Below are 13,913 nucleotides of genomic sequence, written 5' to 3' on the forward strand. Positions count from 1 at the left end.
AGTTGCTTGTATTCTTACCATTTATATTAATGGTTTTCTGATTGCTTATTTGTACCTTATGACAATCATTAAGTGTTGTAGCTCATTATTCTTGACAAATGAATATTTTCTTTTATATACACTGAGAGCATAGGCATAAGCCGCCCCGAGTCTACGGAGAGGGGCGGCATACAAAATAATAATAATAATAATAATAATAATAATAATAATAATAATAATAATAATTTGAAAAGCATTGGAATTGATAAAATCTCCATCTGTCAATTGCAAAAGGCCGCTTTACTGGGATCGGCAAACATAATTCGCCGCTACATCACGCAGTCCTAGGTGCTTGGGAAGTGCCCGACTGGTGATGAAATACAAAATCCAGCATAGTGATCTCGTTTGCTGAGTTGTATTGGCATAATAATAATAATAATAATAATAATAATAATAATAATAATAATAATAATAATATGATGCACCAATGACAAATTCCTTGTCATACTTGGCCAATAAAGAATTGAATTCTATTGTATCAGCTATCATTCAATGTTTACAGCCTGGGTGGCACAGTGGTTAGAATGCAGCACTGCAAGCTACTTCAGCTAACCACTACCTGTAGTTCAACAGTTCAAATCTCACTACCAGCTCAAGGTTGACTCAGCCTTCCATCCTTCTGAGGTGGGTAAAATGAGGACCCAGATTATTGGGGGCAATATGCTGATTCTGTAAACCACTTAGAGAGGACTGTAAAAGCACTATAAAATGATATATAAGTCTAAATGCTATTCTATTCTATTCTATTCTATTCTCTGGGCAGCTTCCAGACAATTCTATCTGGATGACTGACAATCTTCATCAATATCACCAAAGATATTTAACCACAGTCAAATAGGCCAATTTAATTATTTCCTTCTCCTCAAAACCATCCCTTAGTTCCATAGATAATATTTTAATTCCTGTTTTCTTCCAATCTCTTGTTTCTTTTCTTGAAACTTTTATCATCTTTATCCAAATCCATTTATAATTTCCATGAAATAATAAAATTAAATATGTCAGTTTAAAAGGATAGTCTACATCACTCTCTAGATATATTATTTTTATGTCCTTCTGATTTTTAAATGACCATTCAATTCCATTTGTACATTTAGTATTGCCATCTCTTTTTTATAAATTGTAATTTTTTAAAATCCCCATTAAAGTCCATTTCAGTTGTCTTCAAGAAAGTTTATCTCCAGCATCAACTTTTAATTCCAGTAACGAATTAAAAACTCAAGGACTTCACAAATCATTTTTTTCTTTCAAAGTAGCCATTGCACTTTAGCAATTGACCTTCATAATCTTATTTTGCAATGAAATGTAAAGTAGAGAGATTTTTCCCAGAGGAGGAATATTTCTAATTAGTTTCAAAGTCTTTGAAGCGTTTGTATTTCCTGCGTCAGATTAGGAGGGGACATTTTTCTCCTTCTGTCCTGGCCACTTTTTACAGAGGCATGATTGAGAGCATTTTAACAAACTGCATTACTGTTTGGTTTAGTCAGTAGTGGGTTCTAAAACCCTTTGCTACTGGGTCATGCGTACGCTTCCCAGGCAGGTGGATGGACCCTCCTGTCACAGCGCTACCGGTCCTTAGAACCGGGCTGGTTTAGTGGTAGCAGTGCTTCAGTTAGAAGGGCCATACAGAGAGTAGTAAGGACAGCTGAGAAGATTATAGGATGCTCGCTTCCCATTATTCAGGATACTGCTTATAAGTGCTATGGGCTTAGAGCTCAAAGCACTCCCACTTCACAGTCTGTTTCTGTTGCTCCCATCAGAGAGGAGGTATTTATAGAAAGACTACTAGATTTTGTAACAGCTTTGTTCCTTATGCCATCCTTTTGTAAATTCACCATGTATACATATATATTCAAACTATGTTGTGATGTTTCTCTGTGTCATATATATGTGTGTGTGCAGGGGGTGGGTATATGCATAATGGTTATCTTTTGAGAGATTAATGCAACAAAATTTCATTTTAAAGTATGCTGATTACTGCACATTTAAAGTTTCTTATGTTCTGTTCTATTCTAATTTTTCTTTAAATTGGTTTTACGAAACATATAAACTTTTTTAAAAACAACTCTGAAGTCACACTGCTTTGCTATACATTACAAAAAATATACATATATTAAAAAAATCTTACAAAGATAAAAAGATATAGTTTTTTAAAAATGGATTGAAAAGAAATTCACCCAGTAGTTTGTAAGCTTGCAGTTCAGAAAGTTTTTATCGCCAATTTGAAATAAGCAATAAAAAATAAATAAACTCCAAGTTATTTAAAAAGTGAGATTTTGTCAAACCTTGAGTCCACAAAAGGCTGCATTTATGACTCAGAACACAATGAAACCCATGACTTCCAGTGGTCACATGGCTTCAAAAATGTTGATTTCTGCTGTCTGTTCACAAAGATCAGCTGTGTTGAGATACATGTGGGCAATTACCAGAGCTGTCTTTATTCTTGAAAGAATGGCAAATGAGGTTTCACTTCCAGCTGCCTTTTTTGTTATAATGCCCTGCAATCCATGTGCAGTGGAGACAGATGTGGGCAACAGCTCACCTCTTTAGAAGAAGTCCCCCACTCCAACCCACTTCCTGATATTCATCAGTGTAGGCATTCTGGGAGACCAATTAAATGTTGTTTTGTATAGAACATAATTGTCATTCTATGATGGTTTTCTTTCTTTCTTTTACTTGTTGAAATTCCAACATTATACATATTGATCATATTATATCCCTTCCTATTCTAGATTATATTGAGCATTTCATAGTTTATGGCTATGCATGGAGAATTTGGTGGAAATGAACACTTTGGCGCTTATTTCTGATCCGCAAATCAGCTTCAACAATACCATAATGCACAGTAATATATGTACAGTACTTGTCTTTTTCTTATAGGTCATTTCTAACCAAAGGACATTATGACAATTTCTGTCATCTTAATTGAAACTGCCTACCATAGATAGAGGAATGAATTAATCATTTCTCTTCAAAAGAGCTTTCCCACACAAGGTCATCTATATATATAATTTCTCCAGTCTTTGGCTAGCTTTATTTCCACAGAAGAAGCAACCATGCCTACACAAGTCATCAGATTCTGTCAAAAATGAAAAAGTTCTTAACAGTTTCCTTTTTTTAAGAGAAGGAAAAAGCATGCAAAAAAAGATAATAGCCGTGAGTTGTATCATCATGCTCAATAAAGTAGGTTCATCTTGGTGGTGATTAGGTTGGACATGGCTACTGCTTGTATAGATGATGGCAAGAAAATCAGGTCTGTAGTCTAGGCAGGGAAGTGGATTTCACAGTTTTAATTCTTTTTTGGGTGAAGATGAGTATAAATATATAATCAAATAATAACTTGGAATTGCATCACATTTTGTTTGGCTTAATTTTTCTGAGATCGCCTAAATCTGGGATGTCAAACTCATGGCATCATGGCAGCCTCATGTGACATATCAGGACTTTTTTCCCTTTCACTAAACCAGGCAGGGGCGGGGCCAGCACGTGATGGGCTGCTTCCCCCATTTGGGGGGAGGAACGCAGTTATATTTATTGAATACTTAATATTTTTATTGTCCTTCCTTCTCTAGTACCATAGTACCTTAATTACTTTTAAAATAGGGAATAATTAAATAGTATGTTTTTACCCAAAAACGCTTTAGTCATTTTAATCATTTTCTAGAACTGAACTTTTATAGCAATTAAGGAAAATTGAGCTACTTGCCTAATCTGTTATCATACTGAACCTTGTGGGTTCAGTACAAACCCTTAAAATGTTACTGTGCTCCTCAGCAAATAATGCTGTCTATCATTTGTCCTTTTTGAGGCTATTCAAATAATGTTCAATTCAATAATTCAAATAATCAACTGAAAAAGAGTCCAAGCACCTATTTGAAAACTTATCTTGGTTGGTAAGCCACTCCCACCCTGTCACATGACCTTTAAGCCACCCCGGTCACATGGTTGTCAAGCCACTTCCACCTGTTCACATGACAGGCAAGCCACTCCTGCCAAGTCCCATGACCATCAAGCCACACCCACACAATAACCCACGCCCACAGTGTGGTAGTAACATTTTTTGCAGCCCTTCACTGATTAGATGGTAGGTTTTTGCTTATACCACTATTTCTTTTAAACTTTATTTTAGGATTTTCATCTGGAATTCCATACTTTTTATATTTATTCAGTCTCTCTCTCTTTCTACCAGGTTCCTCTCAGTTTGTTTTGAAATGACTCTTGTCTGTTTGTCAGATTTTGAAGCATATGCCAAAAAGCATCTTGCCAAGCCTATCTGGGACTTTTTTGCAGCAGGTGCTGATGAATGTTATACGCGGGATGACAATCTCATGGCATATAAAAGGTAGGATATAAAGTAAGTCTTTGAAGGAAGATAGCGACTCATAACTAAGTCAAATGTATCCCCTCTGAGATGCAGCACCAAGCCAACTGAGTTTTCTTCTCCTCCTTCACTCTCTGATGCAAACTCAGATAGATGTGAATGATCTCGTATTCACTACACTAGAAATTTGATTTGGGAAAAGAAATTGGCTGTGAATATGCTAACAGCTGATAACATAACACTCTAGTTTTTTATCAGGGTTCTGACCATTTCTCACCGAAGTGTGTGGACACAGCTTAGTTTGCTACAATAGTGAGCAGCAGATCACCACTGTGAGCAATAGAAATCACTCCTGGGTGGTTAAATCTGAGTTTCTGGTTACCTCGGAGTTGCTGAAATAGTTCCTGATCTCACTTTCACTACAAGAAACACCCAGCCTTTCAAAACAGAAAGAATCTCATAGCATTTGCTCAGTGGAGGCATGGCATGCATTTAGATTATTTATAGCATACTTGCAAGTCTCTTTTTCTTAGCCAGCATGATTCCTGCATTTCTATGGACACTAGGATGGGAAAACTAAAGTTACATGATAAAAAAGACTGCCTGCAACCTTTATATCCAAGTAAGAAAGATGGCTGGTTTCTCTCTTGTCTGATCTATTGTCTTCTCTGTGTTCAGTAAGATTACTGTTCGTTGTCTGTCACTGAAAGAGTTAATTGGTGTTGGTTATGACCTATAAAGCCCTTCATGGCACCGGACCAGATTATCTCAGGGACCACCTTCTGCTGCACGAATCCCAGCGACCAGTTAGGTCCCAAAGAGTGGGCCTTCTCCGGGTCCCGTCAACTAAACAATGTCGTTTGGCGGGACCCAGGGAAAGAGCCTTCTCTGTGGCGGCCCCGGCTCTTTGGAACCAACTCCCCCCAGAGATTAGAATTGCCCCCACCCTCCTTGCCTTTCCTAAGCTTCTTAAAACCCACCTCTGCCGTCAGGCATGGGGGAACTGAGATATTATTTCCCCCTAGGCTTTTACAATTTACACATGGTATGTCTGTACGTATGTTTGTTTTTTATAATAAGGTTTTTTTTAGTTATTTTAGTATTGGATTGGATTGTTACATGTTGTTTTTATCATTGTTGTTAGCCGTCCCGAGTCTATGGAGAGGGGCGGCATACAAATCCAATCAATCAATCAATCAATCAATCAATAATTGAAGGATACAGCTGGGTAAATTCAAGGGTAACTTGTGTTTATAGACTGTGGCATCTCTCCTTCAAATGCCATTCGGTGCAGTGGTTAAATTGCTGACCCAGGAGTAGGAAAACCCCATTCCAGTTTTCCCTTAGGCAGGAAGCCAACTGTCAGGCTGAAGCCATTTTACTTGGGGTCTTTGGCCTGCCACACTTTATAGTCTTTTAATGTGCATTCTTTACTGTGGGAAGCTGGGAGGGGGAATTGCAATGACAGCTGTATGTATGTAGCCATAACAAATTCTTTCTAGATAGTCAAGGTCATGTTATGTCTCCGCACTCCTGCACCTGCATGGAGGGAGATGAGTGTATTCTGCCAAGTTGGCAGTTGGAGATACATTAACATGATGTACTTGAGGGAGTGGGGACAAGGGCTTGAACGTTCAACTGGGTGGAGAAACCCCGGGGACTTCAGATTCGGTATGATATGCCAACATGGCTCTGTTAATAAATTGGAACTTTGAAGAATACTCTGCCTCAGACTCTGATTTAGTTTTGGATGCTATTTGGAGCTCTGACACCAGCTAGATGACTTTTGGAAAGTCTGTCTCTTAAGCGTAGGAAGAAAGCACTGGCAAGCCACTTCTGAAAATGTTCCCAAGAAAACAGCAGGGCCTTCTCCATGCAATTGTGAGGAGTTCAAGACTAGCAACACCAAAAACACTCTCCTTTCACAGGGCTGCATAGCAGAGGCGGGTTGTTCCCGGTTCGGACCAGTTCTATAGAATCGGTAGCGGGAATTTCCCCCCGCTTGCCGAACCAGAAGCAATGGCTAGCTGGCCACGCCCCCAAACCAGCTCTCTTGGCAGCACCATAGATGGTACCATCTTGTTTTTGGCTTCTGTGCATGTGCAGAAGCTGGGTTTTCAGCACTACATATGCAGGTGCGCAGGCGCTACATCCCCATGCAGCACAGGAGGAACCCACCCCTGCGCCCCTCGTATCTCCTTCATAGGCCTTACAAACTGAGCAAGATCGGTGCCACTGCAGGGCTATCAGATCTGCACTAAAAACATCTAGACAACTAGATGGCAGCAATGACACACATAGCACTTTTACAGCACACATTTGATTGCAGAATTCAAGATACATGACAAAATCTAGGACGTTGCTTGAGGTTATTATGGTAGATTGAATAATGGATAGGAAAATAAATGGATAAGCAGACAGATAGGGAGAGTTCATTTTTCTGGACTTTCTTCCATAATATTACCTCCTATCGGCCCTGCTGCTTCTGCTCTCTCTTCATCCCACAGAATCTATTTGCGGCCACGTGTGCTACGGGATGTGTCGGCAATAGACCCAAGGACCACGATTCTTGGCTCTGAAATTGATTTCCCAGTGGGGATTGCTCCCTCTGGCTTCCACGGTTTGGCCTGTCCTGATGGAGAGCAGAGCACAGCTCGAGGTATGCAAGAATCTTTTCCCCTAGCAACAGTAGAGGCCAAAAATAATTTTGCTGAAATAGTTCCTGGTCTGTGGGATATGGGGTTATGGTATGAGAGGTTCAAAAGACAACAAGGCATTGTAAATCCATCCATCCATCATTTATTTATCAATCATCTATCTATCTATCTATCTATCTATCTATCTATCTATCTATCTATCTATCTATCTATCTTATCTATCTATCCATCCATCCATCCATCCATCATTACATCCATCTATCTATCTATCTATCTATCTATCTATCTATCCATCCATCCATCCATCCATCATTACATCTATCTATCTATCTATCTATCTATCTATCTATCTATCTACCTACCTACCTACCTACTTACCTATCCATCCATCTATCTATCCATCTATCATCTAAAGAGCCAGGCTATATTTGTTGATTTGGTAGATCAGGTCTCACTGGCTCAAGGTTGATTCAGCCTTCTGAGATTGGTAAAATGAGGATCAAAATTGTTGGAAGCATTATGCTGATTCTGTAAACCACTTAAAGAGGGCTATAAAGCACTGGGAAGTGGTTTATTTTATTATTTTATTTATTTTATTTTATTATTTTATTTTATTTTATTGGATTTCTAAGCCGCCCTTCTCCAGGGTGGCTTACAAGATAAAATAATCACTACAAATACAAAACTAATAAACCCAAGTATCAAACCTAAATCTAAAACCCCAACAATTTAAAACCATTCAAGCAGATTCATTACAAACACAGTCATACTATCAGCCAGAGCAGAATATCAATGCTCAACGTATATAAGTCTAAGTGCTATTGCTATTGCTATTATCTACTAAACCTAAACAGTAATTGTAAATTGATAAAGAGAGAGATAACAGAACACACTACTTGTTTCCCACAGAATATCTGCACTGGGAGACCACCCAACGTCTTTTAGTAGGAAATTACATGCAGGGCTTGAACTACTGCAAGCAAAGTATATGGCACTCCAAGGTTCCTTAAGCAACCAATTTGACCAGTGGTGGGTTGCTCCCAGTTCGGACTGGTTTTTAGAACAGGTTGCTGTTGGCAGCAGGAGGCTCCAACCACCCACGTGGGATGCTTCTGTGCATGTGCACAAGTGTTGCATGCATACGTGAACCCAGTAATGGGCAGCCAAAATTTTTACTGCCACACTGTGGGTGTGGATTGTTTTGTGGGTGTGGCTTGATGGCCATGTGACTGGGTAGGAGTGGCTTGCCGGCCATGTGATCAGGTGGGACTGGCTTGAATGATCAACATTGTTCAAGTGAACTGTTAAGTCCTCAACTTACAACCTCACCAGTGTTGCTCTCTGGGGTGACAATTTGCTTCGTGTTCCCTGCGCTCTCCTTCCTGGGTTGCCCCCTGCCTCAGGCTGGGTAGCTAGGCGAATGGGTGCAGATCAACTGTTGAGAAAAGAGGTGGGAAGAAATGAGCCCCCTGCAACTCCTGCCAGTGCTGGTCTCCTTGCCGCTTTCCGAGGAGGAGGAAGAGGATGGGAGGGGGGTATAGTCAACTGGAGCTGGGCACACAGCTTCATTTCCACCGGTGGAACTGCGTTCCATCCCGTCCTGCCTGCTGCCCGCCCCTGTGTGAACCAGCAGTAAAGGGTTTTAGAACCCACTACTATATTTGACCCCCAAATAGATAGCTAGAAAAAGGATAAAGAAAGAGCTGTAGGATTGGGCTGTTCCTACTTAATCCACTTTTGGAGGTGGGTGTTTGCTTTGCTTTCTCCCTGTGCCATGAAGTTTGTTGTGGCAAGTATCCCAAAGGGGATTCAGTCTGGCACCTTTCTACTTTGGCCTTGCATTCATTCCTCTAACACAGAATTCTGACTTACTACTTTTATATACATGTGCACACATAAATATGTGAGTGGGTATATACATGAACTATGTTTATCCCTCCATCCCTCTCTCTCTCCATCCATCCATCCATCCATCCACTGCTTTCTTCCTCTTCCTTTCTTCTTTCCTGGCTACAACCTTGCCTGTGACGGCTTGGTCAAAAGTCCAGCCAAGGCATTTCATCTGGCTCCTGGCCAGTATTTACTGCACTGCTACTTACTGTCAGGGAAATGGGGCTGGACTTTTAAGGCACTCAGAATTCAGAAAGTATGGACTAGGACTTGCAACAATGTAGGATAATGACTGCTAGACTTCTATGTAGAAAATGTTCTGTCCATTGCTAAGACATTTCTTTCAGTCATCTAAATGACAGCTATGTAACAAGATGTCTTGAAGTGGGCAATGCCATAACAAAAGATATTATTATATCTGATGTAGCAGTAAATGGAAAAGTTCTCTGCTGACTTGCAAACATTGCCAAGGGCTTATTGTGAATCAGACTGAAAGATACTTACAGTAAAGAGGATTAAACTAATGAGATACAATCTTGAATACATTTCTGGAGAATATGAAGCTAAAAACAGTTTCAAAGACTGGAATCTCTGGATGGAGTACCTGAAGAATTGTGGGGAGAGATCAAAGTGATAATTTAAAAAGAGAAAGCTAGAAAGCATATAATAAGTGCCAAAAAGAAACAAAGGACACACGGTTTCAAGAGGCAACTGGACTTTCTGGGTTTTCTTTGAAGACATTTCGCTTCTCATCCAACAAACTTTTTCAGAGGTGAAGAAGCTTCTTGGATGAGAAGCAAAATGTCTTCAAAGAAAACCCAGAAAGTCCAGGTGGCCCTTGAAAAAGTGCAGTCATGACCTGGATGACTAAGAATCTCCATAGACATAAAGCAACCGTATTTTACTGAAATTTGTTGCTATCAATAGAACTGAGAATCTCCATAAAGGACAAACTCTTTTCAAATAAAGTTAAAGAAAAAGGCTAAGGGGAAAAAAAGAATTAGCAAAACTTTGGGGGAAACTAAAGAGATTAATACAAATTTCCAAGAAGTGATAAATTGGCATACGTGAACTCATAAACTGAAAAAAATAACAGTATATGAAGCACAAAGGATCTATTTAAGAAAATTAGAAAAACCATGGGAAGCTTCCCATCTCAGTGACATAAGAAACAAACAGGAAGGAAGGAATTAGTGAAAAACATGTATAAGAAGAGCAACTCAGGGGACACCCTAGTCAAGAAAAGAGTGTGAGGATGAGCTTGAGGAGGAAGTCAGATGAAGTATAAAAGCCATTCAAGAGTGAATGAAATCTCCATAGAGTTCTTAAAGGGTCTAGAATGGAAGCAACATAGAACAAGTCTACCTCCTATGAACAAATTTCAGAGAGTGGGGAGAAAGCAGCTTGGCTCCATGTAGAAATAAGGTGTAAAACTGTTGCATTTTTTAAAATGGGAAATTTCAAGGAATGCTATAACTCTAGAATAGTAGTTCTAATAATATATCCATCACATGCCAGGTAGATGCTGTTGAAAAGCCTTTAGAAGAGAGTATATGAAACACAAATTGCAAATGAACAGATAGACTTCAGAAGGAACAAGATAATATAGTCCTTGAGCAGTTGGGCAGCATATTAAATAAATGAATGAATGAATGAATGAATGAATGAATGAATGAATGAATGAATAAATAAATAAGAAAGTAAGTAAGCAAGTAAGTAAATAAAAACAAACAAACAAACAAAGCCATATTGCTAATATTAGGTGGATGATAGAAACAGCAGCAGATTAAGAAGAGCCTTACTGTTTAATAAACTATTCCAAAGATTTTAGAAATATCTCAAAGAAATGCATATGCCAAGCATCCAATTCTTCTGATGCAAAATCTCTACAATAACCAAGAAATTGCAGTGAGAATTGGACTCTCCAGAGAGGCTGTCCCTCTTGGAACAGCAGCATCTATAGGCAATTTGTACTTTGCCCCTTTGCACCTGTCAGTCAATGCTGATGTACATACAAAATGGACAGAGCCACCAATTGACTCCTCTCCACACCACAGTCTTAAATTGGCTGCATGGGAATTATTAGATGATTAGTCTGGGATAATTATAGAAGTCAGTTTTGACTCTTCCCCATTCCCTTCATATTTTCTAAAGCGGCAGAAGCTATGAATACCTGCTACATAACCAGCACATATTCTAATTTCTCTGTGGAAGAAATTGTTGCCGCCGCACCTACTGGTTTACGGTGGTTCCAACTCTACCTCCATCGGAAGAGGACCTTCTCAGAGCAGCTGGTACGACGGGTTAATGCATTGGGATTCCAGGCCCTGGTGCTCACAGTTGACGTGCCCTACACTGGCAAGAGGCGGAATGACATTCGCAACAACTACCAGTTCTTGAAATCCGTCCAACTGAAGAACTTTAAAGGTGCTTTTGAGGTTGGTAACTCCTAAAACCCACCAGTTTAAAAAAAACATGTGAAGGAAAGGATGGTGGATCTTAGAATCCAAACATGCTTGCACTTTTTAGAACCCTGGCTGACTTTCCAAAATTTGGGGTCTGCAAACGAGGGTTTATTTATTTATTACTTATTTATTTATTTATTGGATTTGTATGCCGCCCCTCTCCGTAGACTCGGGGCGGCTAACAACAGTAATAAAAACAGCTTATAACAATCCAATATTAAAACAGTTTAAAACCCTTATTATAAAACCAAACATACATACAGACATACCATGCATAAAATTGTAAAGGCCTAGGGGGAAGGAGTATCTCAGTTCCCCCATGCCTGGCGGCAGAGGTGGGTTTTCAGAAGCTTACGAAAGGCAAGGAGGGTGGGGGCAATTCTAATCTCTGGCAGGAGTTGGTTCCAGAGGGCCGGGGCCGCCACAGAGAAGGCTCTTCCCCTGCGTCCCACCAAGTGGCATTGTTTAGTTGACGGGACCCGGAGAAGACCCACTCTGTGGGACCTAACTGGTCGCTGGGATTTGTGCAGCAGAAGGTGGTCCCTGAGATAATGAAGGGCTTTATAGGTCATAACCAACACTTTGAATTGTGAGCGGAAACTGATCGGCAACCAATGCAGACTGCGGAGTGTTGGTGTAACATGGGCATATTTGGGAAAGCCCATGATTGCTCTCGCAGCTGCATTCTGCATGACCTGAAGTTTCCGAACACTTTTCAAAGGTAGCCCCATGTAGAGAGCATTACAGTAGTCGAGCCTCGAGGTGATGAGGGCATGAGTGACTGTGAGCAGTGACTGTGAGCAGTGAGCAATGAGCAGTGACTCCCAGTCCAAATAGTCTGCGGAGAGGGGCGGCATACAAATCTAAATAATAAATAAGTAAAATAAATAAACTGGTGCACCAGGCGAACCTGGGCAAACGCCCCCCTCGCCACAGCCAAAAGATGTTTCTCTAATGTGAGCTGTGAATCGAGGAGGACGCCCAAGTTGCGGACCCTCTCTGAGGGGGTCAATAATTCCCCTCCCAGGGTAATGGACAGACGGATGGAATTGTCCTTGGGAGGCAAAACCCACAGCCACTCCATCTTAGCCGAGTTGAGTTTGAGTCTGTTGACACCCATCCAGGCCCCAACAGCCTCCAGACACCGGCACATCACTTCCACTGCTTCATTGACTGGACATGGGGTAGAGATGTAAAGCTGGGTATCATCAGCGTACTGATGATACCTCACCCCATGCCCTTAGATGATCTCACCCAGCGGTTTCATGTAGATATTAAATAGCAGGGGGGAGAGGAACAACCCCTGAGGTACCCCACAAGGGAGAGATCTCGGGGTCAACCTCTGACCCCCCACTAACACCGACTGCGACTGACCGGAGAGGTAGGAGGAGAACCACTGAAGAATGCAGCTTCCACAACTGAGGCACAAACTATTTCTAAGACTGAATCCTCTGAATTAATAATGCAACCATGAAAACCTCATCCTAAACTACTGTGCGTGAGCTTTCTGAAGGGTAACTTTGTGTAATGTTTGAACATGGCAAGTTCACATGTACAGAATTCATTTCTGAAGTATTATCTTCTCAATTACTAATAACCTATAATGTTAACATATGACTAAATTACCTCTCTCTCTGAACATTAGTTTAAAAATACCAATTGATCAATTTTGTCTGACGGCTGTGCAAATGGATAAATGACCAGACCATCAATGGAGGAAGGAAATTATCCATTACATTGTATTGTCCTTAAGCAAATATTCTAATAAAGATACTTCATTAGTAGCACTTAATATTTGGCATTTAAGTAACAGTTGAAGTCTAATGTTTATTGCTGATATGAGTACATGTGGTTTGGTGAAGGACCACAAAGGCCACCAAAAGGGCATTAAAGGCTAAAAAACAAAACACCTCTGTGGAATGATTCACACCCCATTATGTGAACACCACAGCACAATGGCTGAGCCATTGTGACAATATAGTTCTTTGAGATCCACACTTCTTTATTATTCACACAGAAAATGGCAAAGATCATTACATATACAATAATATGTAATAAAAGACTGAGCCATCCAAAATTAAATCTATGACATTCCACAAAATAAGCTCACGTATGATTGATTAGCTGGGGTGGGGGATGAATTCCAATCCAGATTTCTAGAATATACTTTGTGTATTTGTCTTTGATAGTCAGAAATGTGTATCTGCTGGAAGGGGTTTGTTGTGGGATTTTTTTTCTAGCCTCCCTCTATAGAAATGGTCAACGTGAAAAAAAACTGTTCATTTTTATGAAAACTCAGATGACTCTCTGTAATTTTGAAGGTCCTGGTGAGGACAACCTTTATCAGCTCTTTAAGATGGAAATGTCAAACTTTTATTTTATTTATTATTTTTGTATTTATTTGTCAAGCTTAACAGATATATGTTTAAATATGATTATGAATACAGGAAATGAATATGAATAAATGGGGACAGTAGGACAGGGACAGTAGGCACGTTGGTGTGCTTATGCACACCTGTTAGAGGCCTCTTCTTAGGAAGGAGG

At 40.1% G+C, this 13,913-nt stretch overlaps 1 protein-coding gene across 2 annotated transcripts in view; it reads left to right on the forward strand.

Annotated features, from left to right (window-relative positions):
* The window catches only part of HAO2 (hydroxyacid oxidase 2), a 30,268-nt gene that overhangs the window by 6,714 nt on the left and 9,641 nt on the right, over positions 1-13,913 (forward strand). Inside the window, exons 3-5 of one of the 2 annotated variants that reach the window (XM_070741969.1) lie at positions 4,270-4,378; positions 6,865-7,016; positions 11,059-11,342. In XM_070741969.1, the coding sequence (XP_070598070.1) occupies positions 4,270-4,378; positions 6,865-7,016; positions 11,059-11,342 (545 nt within the window). Of the gene's footprint in view, positions 1-4,225; positions 4,379-6,864; positions 7,017-11,058; positions 11,343-13,913 lie in introns of both variants that reach the window. The other variant, XM_070741970.1, reaches the window with a different exon arrangement.

The sequence above is a fragment of the Erythrolamprus reginae genome, chromosome 2 (genome assembly GCF_031021105.1).
Source record: "Erythrolamprus reginae isolate rEryReg1 chromosome 2, rEryReg1.hap1, whole genome shotgun sequence".
Classification (NCBI taxonomy): Eukaryota; Metazoa; Chordata; class Lepidosauria; order Squamata; family Dipsadidae; genus Erythrolamprus; species Erythrolamprus reginae.